Source organism: Myotis myotis, unplaced genomic scaffold (genome assembly GCF_014108235.1).
Source record: "Myotis myotis isolate mMyoMyo1 unplaced genomic scaffold, mMyoMyo1.p scaffold_m19_p_6, whole genome shotgun sequence".
NCBI lineage: Eukaryota > Metazoa > Chordata > Mammalia > Chiroptera > Vespertilionidae > Myotis > Myotis myotis.
This window is the reverse complement of record NW_023416368.1, coordinates 74,687,737-74,698,361: the sequence shown is the minus strand read 5'-3', so window position 1 is coordinate 74,698,361 and position 10,625 is coordinate 74,687,737. Positions and strand designations below refer to the sequence as shown.

The window sequence follows — 10,625 nt, the reverse complement described above, 5'->3', positions numbered from 1 at the left end:
AACGAGGTGAGTGCCAAGAGAGGCCAAGGAGAAAAATAACAGGAGATCAATAGACAAAAGAATGAGAGAAACACTTGCTCGCAAAAAACAAACACACAAACAAAAACTCTCCTGGAGCTCTGCCAAGCAGTCCCATCCCCCTGGGCTCCGCAGGCAGATGGAGGGGCAAGCTGACCTGGAACAACAGGGCGGAGCTGAGATAACCTTCACACAGTGCCTGGGAGGGCCAGCGGGCCCTCTGAAGCTCCAGAATTTAGAACCCAGGACAGCATGGTGTGGCTGTGCCCTTGGCATGTCCTTGATCTTTCCCCCACGCTCCTTGTACGTCGCCAGGGGGCTGATCCACGCTCAGGTTTGTAGACAATACACGAATAAAAGCAGAGCTGCCGACTCATGGGCACCTCACAAGCTGAATCTTTAGAAATCTAAGTCGTCCTGGCCAAAGCCATGGGTCCTGTCCATGGCGAGGTTGCCAAACCTAATTTCTGTCCCAGGGAGACTTTTAACTCTCGTCTCAGCTCCTAAGTCAGAGCCTTGGACTGCTCTGGGCTCTGGAGTCAGATTCTCATCTGTCCCTCGCTCTGGAGTCCCAGAGCCCAAGGAGGGCCCTTCTCGTGCAGAAGTGGAGCTTTCCAGAGACACACCTGTGCCCTTTCTCTCGGAGCCCGGGACTCCCTTGGGCTCATCTCCAAACGTGCTCATGTCTCCATTTGAAGACCCCTCCTCAGAGCCCTTCTGGGAGAGCTGAGAGCAGTTTCCCAGAGATGATGCTCTGGACGAGAAGAGGCCTGACCTGTGGCCTGGGGTGTCTCCACTGGAGGCAGAGGGTGGTGTGGGGCCCCCATCATGGTCTGGGCTGCTGTGTCCAGAAGCCTCACCTGACCGGCCCTGCCTGGGGCCAGCCTGTGGACTCCCTTCCTTCTCGCCTAGATTTCCTCTTCCCGACTTGGGCTGGCCCTCTCCTTCCACATCCTGGTCTTCTCTGGTGTCATTCTGTCCTCCTGGACTTCGGTCAGCACCTCCCCAGACTTCGTTCTGCACACTGAGCTCCGCCCCGGAGCCCGCCTCTCTGATCTCTCCCTGGTCACCGGCATCCTGTTCCACCCACCCCACTGCCTCCAAGGGGTGGCCTTCACAGGGGTCTGTGTTCCCTCCTCTCTTCTGAGTGGCCTCCTCCTTTTCCTCTCCTCCTGCACCTTCACCTCTGCCCACATCCTCATCCCCCTCCTCTGCCCCAAGGCCCCGGCCTAACCCCAGCTCCAGGCCTCCATCAGCTACCTGGGCAGTCCCTGTCCCTGAGGGGTCTCTCTGAAGCACCTCCATCCCTGTCTTCTCAGGGGCCATCCCTGCTGTCTCCCCATTAGCACATCCTACTTTTTTCTTCTGCAGAATTAGCTGCAGGTCAAAGGCCTTTTTAATGGGTGCCCTGGCTATGCCCATCATGTCCTTCGGGGACACAGGAGTCACTGTCTTCCTTACACAGGTTTCGCAGGGACAGAACTCCTCCCCGCCGGCCTCCCCACCCAGCCGGGTCCCCAGGGCTCCACTGAGGTTTGGCACATCATCCAAGGAGAGGGAGGGGGCACCCAGAGCCCGGGTCTGCTCAGAGAAGGCCGAGAGGTTGCGCAGGCCCTGGAGGCGACTCCTGCGCTGCTCTGTCTGCAGGGATGTCTCCCACCTGAGGGCTACCCTGGGAGGCCACGGGGCCTTCCTCCCCGCCCGGCTCTGGATCTTTCGGAGCTCCTTTGCGGTGCTACCTTGGAGCCGCTGGCTCACGTCCTGCTGCAGCTCTGCCACCATCTGGTCCAGCAGGTCGTTGTTCTGCAGGCTCCAGCGGGCTCGGAGCTCAGCCATGGCGCTGGCCAGGTGGGCCACGAAGGCCTTCTCCATCTTCCTCAGCAGCCTGGACACCCAGAGGGGGTCAGGGTCCGGAGACACTCTGTGAGCCACAGAAGTGCGCTGCTCTGCAGCCCCCTGGGTGGACTTGGCCTGGGTTTGCTCAGGGTCGGAGCCAGCTGTTCTGGGCAGCGTCTCCAAACCAGGCTCAGCATTGGGGCTGCTTTGACTCCCACTGGCAGTTGAGTCTCTCTCAGTGAGGCCGCCAAGGGTCCTCTTTCTCCTTCCTGCAGGGTGCAGTGCGGCGGAGTCAGGCTCTCCTCCTCCTGCTTCCTCTTCCTGCACGCTCTCATCTTCCCGGGCACCTGCCCCATCCTGGGAGCCAGCCCCTGTTGAGTCTTGTCCGGTGGTTCTTTCCTCTTCTGGAAATCCACGGACACCCTCTCCGTGCGGTTCTGCTCTTTCTTTTTCTTCTTGCGTTTTCTCTAACTGCACCGCCTCTCCTTGCACCCTGTTTTCAACTACTTGGTCCAGGTCCCTGCCCCGCGCCTGCTCCCCGCAGCTTCCCCCTGCCTCACCCCTCCTGGTGGCACCAGCCCACACTTGGGAACTTGAAGAGGCCATGGAACCAATCGACTCATGATTTCCCGGTTCTTCTGGGTTCTCTGTGGTTCTGGAGTCAGGCCTCTGGTAGGGGATTTCCGAGGGCAGCTCTCCCCTTTCAGAGACCAGGGCACAGTCCACGGCACAGGGTCCGCTGCCCTCCCCCGAACCTCCAGAACCGCTCCCGACATCCACGCCGGATGAGGACGTTGGTGTGAAGGCCTCAGTCACAGCGTGGGGCCCGAGGCCCGACAGAGCCTGGCTCCTGCCACACCCCCGGGGGCCCGAGTCCAGCTTGCCCCGCCCGAGGCCACACCCGGGCCACGAGGCCTGCAAGGTGCTCAGGAGCTCCTGGTACCGAGAGGAGTCTGTGCACCTCGCCTTGCCGGTGGGAGACCCACGATCTTCATTGAAGAAGTGGAGCCTGGCGAGGCAGGTGATGAGGGCCCGGGCAGAGCGGCCGAGCCTCCTGCCCTCCGGGCCCGACACTTCGGGCAGGCTGCTGGGCCGGCCCTGCTTGGAGCCCATCAGCGCCTTCATGATCTGTATGGAGACAGAGACCCTGCGGGGAAGCACACACTGGCTCCCACCACAGTCCCCAGCGGCCCCTTCACCTGCTCCAGCCTCCTCGGGGGCTTCCGCAGCTCTGCTGGGAGGAGGACCCTCTCCTGGCTGGGGACCAGCGTCACCAGTCACCGGGAGGGCTCCCTCTGGGTCTGCCTTCTCGCTGGCGGCCCCTTCCAGGGACAGTCGTCTGACCTGAATGGGCTCCTCCAGGCCTTCTGGGGGATGTGTGTCAACAGGGTCCTCCGTGGGGCCTTCCGGGCCGTCCCCAGCCACCTCCATGCTGTCATCCACCATCTCGTAGCTCAAGGGCACGGGCTCCTTCGGGATGTTGCTTAGCCACCCACGGACCACGGCTTCTGGCGAGGCCCGGGGCAGAGCACCCAGCGTCACGCGACCACTGTCCTCTCGCTCTTCCAGGCCCTCCCCTCCACTAGTGACCTGCGCCTGGAGCCTTCTCCCAGGCCGGGGACCTGGGCTGGGGCTGCCCCTTCTCACTGCTCTGACTGCTGTTCCCCTGCCCCCTGACTGAGATCTGGGGGGCCCTGGGCGCTGCACATCTAGCGGTTCCTCCCCCTGCTCGGCGGCCCCTGGGGCCCAGTGAGCACCGTAGTCTCTGTGGTCTCTGTTGCTGCTGCACAAAGGGTGTTTCCTGACAGGGGGCCTTGCCCTGGGCGGAGTGGGACAGTACCCACTGCACACCAAGCAGGGCTCAGAGAGGGGCCCCTGGCTGCCCTGAGGCTGGGGGGCCAGCAAGGCCTGCATCTCACCATCAGGGGCCCTGAAGGCCCGGGGTGTGCCCATCTGTGAGCCGTACCTCCCTCGGGGGGGTCCTGGCTTGCCCCCCTCATGCTGTCCAACTGGCAGGCTCAAGGGCCGGGAAGCCTTGGGGCTGCCCCCTGCCTTTCCTCCCAGGCCACCTCCTGGGGAGCTGAGAGGGTCGGATGTGGTGGAGAGTGAGTGTGACCTGAACTCGGTCTCGGCAGAGGGAGAGAATGGGGGGTAGAAATTGGAAGCACAGTCCGAACTGCTCACAGGAGTAACGGGGACACTGCTGACCTCTCGTGTGTCCTGGGAGTTTGGGGAGGCCAAGGAGGGTGGCCCTGGGTCCCGGGAGGCCGGGTTCCTGGCACTAGAGGAGCTTCCAGAAAAGCGTGGTGCTGGGTGGGCTGGGCAGAGCCTGCCTGTGCTGGGGGGGCCCAGCATTGGCCTGGACACAGGTGAGTTGAGCGGGCAGAGGGTGTGCCTCTGGCTGTGGTGCTGCCTGGGGCGGCCTCTCTGGGCCCCTCGGCCAAGGCCAGAAATGCTGGGTGAGGACATGGCACTGGCTCTGCTCTCCTGCTCTCTTCTCCTGCCTGTGGCTGAGGTGCAGGTGGAGGCCGGGGAATAGCCTTCTGCAGTGTCCCCAGAGCCCAAACGGCTAGAAGCCAGGGGCAGTCTCCTCCCAGACCCACCCCTGGCCTGCGGGGGTCCAGTGTCCTGTTCACTCCCCTCTGCCCGTGGGTCCTCGTTCCTCAAAGACGAGGGATTCGCAGTAGAGGAACAGGGTCCTGCTCCGGGGGTGGCCTTCTGTGGAGAAGTCACCGGCCTGGTCCTGCTGGCGTGGCCCTGGTGCCGCTCACCCCTTTCACTGGACTCCTCCTGAGCCCCGGCACTCGCTGAGGCGTCAGAAAAAGCACCTGCCGCGCCTTGGGCCCTGGGTTCCAGGCAGCGGTGGCCCCTGCTGCCCGGCCCTGCTCCCTCTGGACCCAGGCCCTCAGCAGCCTGGGGTGTGCCACCAGCTTCCCACCCTGATCCTCTCTGGGGGGCAGCCCCGGAGGCCAGGTGCAGGGCACAGCTGCCCATGCTGCCCTCTGGGGACCTGGAGCAGCAGGAGTTTGGCTCAGAGCCCTCGGGGGCTCTGTCACTGGAGGCAGGGCTGCCGCTGTCCTGGCTGCTTCTTTTCCTGCCGGCCATCCCTCGGCTCCAGGGTCCCCTGCAGGGGGAGTGCTGGGCCAACCGGGACCTCCCCCAGGAGGCCGTCCCCTCTCTCTGGGCAGTGTACAGAGGGTTCGTCCAGATCTCATATCCGGACCCTGGCTGCCACTGGCCTCGCTCACAGGCTTCTGTGCATCGTGCCTCTCGGGTCCCCAGCCCCTCTGTCCCAGGCTCCGAGGAGCCTGCAGGGTGGCCCTCCCACACACAGTGGAGGGGGTCTGCCTCCTTGGGAACAAGGCCCTGCCCACTGGCCCTCCCGGCCCTCCTGGGCCACAGGAGCATGTCGTTGCCAAGTAGGTGGAAACGGACTTTCATCTCCACAGACAGGCTGCCGTCCTCGTTCAAGTGCACCTTCTTCTCCACGCCATCACGGGCCACCAACGGACCCAGCTGGGCAGGCATGTCCTGAGGGTGCCGGTCAGGAGCAGGGCCCACCCTGGTGTGATGCGGGGACACCAGGGGTTCGCCGAGACCAGCCGTCACCGACAGCAAGGAAGACCGCTGCGGCCTGCTTCCCAGCCTGGACCTCGAGTGGGTCATGCTTGGCTTGGCCTTGGGGCCCCAGCTCCCTGGCACACGATGCAGAGGAAGAGAAAGAGGAAAAGATAGTGAGCGGCTGGGGGAGCTTTAGGGCAGGAGCAAAAAGGCTGGACAGGAGCCTCTCACACCTAAACACCCTGCCACCTCCAAACCACACAGCAGGGCAGAAACCATTCTAGAACAAATACCCAGTCAGCTGTTTGTGAACCTGCATAGCAAAATGAGTTGAACTTGAAGCCTGAATTCAGTCTCAACCCTGCCACTTCCTATTTGTGTAGCTTTGGGCAGAGCCTCTTTTCTGACCTGTAAAATAGGAATAACGGTATCTATTTGGAAGTGTGTTTGGACAATGCAAGGCAATGCATATAAAAACTTCCTAAAAACAAACAAACAAACAAACAAAACTTCCTGCAGAATTACTAGCACAAAGTGGGTTCTCAGTAGACAGCAGGGGAAGCCGGCAGAGTAGCAGTACCCAGCGCTAACTCCTAGCCCTGCTCACGCCCGCACACCCCCAGAAGTAAAATCAATAAGCTGCTGCATATGCACCTGATTGCAAACTGTAAAATGCTTTGCAATTATTAGTGGTGATTTATCATCCTGACACTCATCAAGCTTTGGAGTTGATAAATGATTGCAAGGAGGACCTGGACACACAATAGCAGGTCCTGATAGTCAAGCCAACACCCCCCACCCCCATAAAAAAGGAGGAGAAGGGGCTCCTGCAGACAGAAAGAAATGAGCCTCAAGAAAGAATGCAGCCCTAGCGCTTTCTCATTTCATCTCCTGAACTGACACATGACAAGAGGAAGGGGCTAGTGGAGGGTGGGCCTGTGGCCAGCAAAACAGCAGACCACCGCGAGTGCACCTGAGCAGGAGGAGGTTTCGTAAAACTGCTCTTTCATAAGCACCGAATGAGAAGGGGGCTCCTCCAGGGGGCGGCCGTGGCTAAGGGGTCTCGGTAGCTCCCGTGCCTGGCATGCGGCAATCACCGACACCATTATTGTTATGTCTCAACAGCTTTGCACAAAGGATATTATTTGTTGACTTGCCAAAATTTGCCTATTGCCATTCCAATAACTTCGCTGAAACTCTTCTTCTATAATTGTGAATTGTGCTTTCAAAAGAATGTGTTGTGTTGTTTTTTTAAAATAACAAAGCCTAAACTCTGGCATATAGTAGGTCTTTGGATGGATATGGTGGGATGTTTAGACGGATGGGTTGGATAGATGATTGAAGGTATCATTCATTTTAGCCCATTTGGCCCTCACTGTTGTCTAAGAGAGTCGTGGCCCTTAAAAGATGCAAATGCAAAAAAAAAAAAAAAAAAAGATGCAAATGCCACATACCTATAGCTCATGGCCTCGGTAATCTCATGCCCACCACAGTCCTTAATAAAGCTAATTTTAGATCCTGGAAACTGAGAGTAGAAGATCTCTTCCTAATCCTTAATCTCTAAATACGACACTTCCCTCTCTCATACCCCAGTCAAATGCTCAACCCAGTCTAGGTTGATGGTGATGTGATGAGGAAGAAGAAGCAAGAGAGACCCCAAACAGCTGGCTGTCCAACAATTGGTGCCAAAGGCAGGATCCCTAAATTATCTAGAAGGAATATCTGCCCAGCTCTCCTGATCCACCATCCAGTGCAAACCACATTGGGGAAACTCCAACACCCACTCACCATTTTTATTCCTTGATGTCTGCCCCGATGAAGTTCCAGTCCCACTTCTTTTGGCACCTTCCGGAGGTCTGAAGGGCTCATGGCCGGCACACACCAGCACCGAGGGGCTGCGCAGAAGAGCCTTCAGAGAACCCACCTGAAGAAGGAGAGTGTTGAGTCAGGAAGTCTGGTCTGCAGAACCTCCCTTCTGCTCAGGGAGACACAGGTAGAGAAAGAATCCCTCTCTCTGGCCCTTTGCTGATGTTGGCCCATTTCACCCCAGATTTCAGATCCAAGGGAAGGATCTCCATTCATTTGCCATAACCAGTGCGGGTCTGAGGTCCTACCCCCTGATCTTCCTCTCCACCTACACCCTCCTGTAAGAGGCAGTGGATTAGAGGTTATGCTGGATGCTTCAGCTAGAAAAGACTTCATGAAGCTTTGGTCTGCTTCCCTGCCCACACTCATACCCCCCAGAATAGGCATTTTTTAAAGCAACCAGCTTCCATATGGAGACCTGATTCACTATTCCACCTTTTCCCAGGCAGAGCCCTCTCTTGGGTTTGATCTGTGTTTTTCCAGTGTAATCTGAGCTCGTCGCCTCTGCTTCTGCCCCTCGTGGAGTGGAGAAGGGCAAGGCACCGTTCTCTGCACAGGGAGCCCTTCCATCCCAGTCTCCTCCAAGGAAGGGTTCTCCAGGCTCCTGTCGTCCCCTTCCCGCCCAGCCACAGGCCCACCAGCTGGATGTCCTGGGCTGGGAGTTGAGTGGGCAACATCAGTGCTGGGCTGCATTCCAGGAAACAGGTCCCTGCTTTTAGAAAAACCTCACCTGGCTCCCGAGGCCCCTGCATATCTGAGGGTTTGCACTATTTATAGCACTACATTGTAACGAGCAGTGTTGGGGAATTTAGTTCCGTCTTTAAAGTGCTGAATCTGCTCTTTTTCATTCTCTCAAATTAGAAGGGTATGTTCATTAACAAGGAAATGGAAACAAAAGAGAGAACGCTTGCAGCTTCTCCTCCTACGATGACATTCAGTGTGCTGTCCACCAGATCTCTCAACCCAGTTCATCAAAAGTTGGTCTCAAACTACCAGGTACTTTTCTCTTTTGGTTCAGATCTCTGGTCCATCGCACGAATGCAAATGTGGGTGACCCAACTCTACCAATGGTAGATGTAGCCATGCTTCTAGAAAATCAGACTTTCCCGAGGAAGAAAGCAGAATTCAAGGCGAAATGATGCTCCCTTTTTAGAAAGAGGTAGAGGTCTAGGACTCATGAGGAAAAAAAAAATAATATTATTGAGAGTGTGCATCCAGTGGAGAGCCCGCAAACCAATAATCAAATAATCGTGACACAGCCTGTCCCGGGAGCAATGAAGTTGCTTTGTTTACAGAAACGCTAATAGTTCTGTAGTAAGTCTATATGGAAATATGCTAATTTTTCCTCCAATTAATTTATGTTGCACCTGCTCTCTCTCTCTCTCACAACTGTAGCCAATTGATGGTAGGGACCCAGTCCTATTTGTCTGTAACATCTGCATGCAGCACGTGCTAGAGCACGGCCAATGCACCACAATTCAGAAGTGTTCTTACAGCACAACTCTGAAATCATGAAGGCGGGCCCTATCATTCCCAGCCATACAGCTGTGAGCAAATGACTTAACCTCTGTGCCTCCATTTTCTTATCTCCACAAATGGGATAATATTGTCTGCCTCGTGAGTCGGTGTGGTGGAGGCTATGCCCTAGATTCATCAGTGTCTAACCCACTCTCTTTCTGGTGTGCGTCCCGGTCCTGCAGAACTTAGAAAGCTCTAAACACATTATCAGAGATGGTGGCAGCTCTGCAGCAATGATCAGAGCCGGCGTTCCAGTGCCCCTGTGCGCCAAGGTGCACATGTGGCTATTTCCAGACCTCAGCTTCAGAAGCCTGGATGCCACAGCCGAGATGCCAGCTTGAGCTCAGTGATCACAGCAGCTCCAGGCAGAGGCAGCAGCTCCCTGCAGAGTTTCAGAGCCATCCTGTAGCCCAGACTTCATCCCTCCAGATGTCTGAAGATTTGGAAGCCCCCTGATGCCTTGTATTAAACTGCTTTCTGCTTAAGGTACATCAAGTAGTTTCTGTTTCCTGCACTGAACTCTCACGCAATAGATTGGATAATAGGAGAATTGGATAAGAAAGTCATGAAAGTGTGCAAGGCAGTGTCTGGGGCTCGCTAAATGATAGCTAATAATATGAATAACAATTGTCTGATTAACTGATGAACGCCTCCACCCTATCTACTTTCATTAGCTGCAGGACAACAGCTATATATATTTATTTATTTCAGAGAGGAAGCGGGGAGAGAGAGAAGAGAATCATCAATGATGAGAGAAAAATCTTGAGCATCTATCTACCTCCTGCACGCCCTTCACTGGGGACTGAGCCCACAACCTGGGCATGTAATCGAACTAGTGACCTCCTGGTTCATAGATGGACACTCAACCACTGAGCTACACCGGCCGGGCAACATCCCCTCTTTTTAAGGATGACCTCCCCATCCCATCTAAGTATTTTGCTCTGAGGTCCAGAGAAATTTTTAAAGAAAACAACATGCCTGACAGCCTACCTTTTCCCCACTGGGCGTGTACACCTGCTTCACGGGGAAGTGCAGAAGGCCTGTGGCTCTGCTGAGAAAAGCCGACAGGCTCCTGGTGTCTCTGTGACTGAGGACCACTGTCTGCTGGAATCGAGGGTCCCCATTCTTAACCAACATTATCCTCCTTGGGGTTTTAGGATTTTTCCGGGAAGAGGATATTCCTGGCCCCTCGCACTGGTCTTCGACATCCTGGGACTGCTGAGTAGAGGGACTTCTCTCCTGCGGCCGGCCTGGCCCAGTGGAGGTCTTGGGCGGCTTCCTATCGGAGCAGAGGTAGCAACCACCATCCTCCAGCTGCTCCAGTGCACTGAGGCCATGCAGGCCTCGGGGCGTGGTGACGGAGCGCACCCCAAAGGAGAGGGGCACGCGCTGGGAGAGCTCATCCATCAGCGTGCCCAAGCTCTTGAAGGTGCGTTGGTGGACAGCCAGGCGAACCCCGGAAAACCGAGGATCCCCTCGCTTGAGGAAAGTTATCTTCTTGGCTGGCGTGACCTGGGTGACAGAGGGGGTCCGGGCCACAGAAGGCAGGAGGCACTCGCGGTAGCTTGGGGCCTGGGCATCCCTTGGGGTGCTGTTCATGGCGTGGAGCCCCAGGCAGCTGCAATCGATCAGAGGAAGAGAGTCAGAGAGTAGCCCAGAGATTCGTCATTTCCTCTCTCCTGTTCGAGACAAAGGTGCTTGGGCAGGAAGTTCCACTCTGCTCTGTACGGGCAGGTTAATTCATTTTTTAAAATATTTTTATTGATTTCAGAGAGAGAAGGAGTGGGATGGAGAGATAGAAACATCAATGATGAGTCATTGATTGT

The 10,625-nt window shown here is 56.6% G+C and overlaps 1 protein-coding gene across 1 annotated transcript; it reads right to left on the bottom strand.

Annotated features, from left to right (window-relative positions):
• Positions 1 to 417: 417 nt before the first annotated feature.
• Positions 418 to 10,410, bottom strand: RP1L1 (RP1 like 1). The gene is made up of 3 exons (XM_036314028.1): positions 9,790 to 10,410; positions 7,204 to 7,339; positions 418 to 5,549 (listed from the first exon to the last, which is right to left on the bottom strand). Exons 1-3 carry the CDS (start codon positions 10,396 to 10,398, stop codon positions 418 to 420), a joined length of 5,877 nt encoding a protein of 1,958 aa, XP_036169921.1. The 5' UTR covers positions 10,399 to 10,410.
• Between the last annotated feature and the right edge of the window lie 215 nt (positions 10,411 to 10,625).

Coding starts and splice junctions, on each gene's coding strand:
- RP1L1 (XM_036314028.1), bottom strand. CDS start 10,398: ATGAACAGCACCCCAAGGGATGCCCAGGCCCCAAGCTACCGCGAGTGC. Junction 7,340..9,789: donor ACACGCCCAGTGGGGAAAAG/GTAGGCTGTCAG, acceptor CTCCTTCTTCAG/GTGGGTTCTCTGAAGGCTCT. Junction 5,550..7,203: donor GACATCAAGGAATAAAAATG/GTGAGTGGGTGT, acceptor ATCGTGTGCCAG/GGAGCTGGGGCCCCAAGGCC.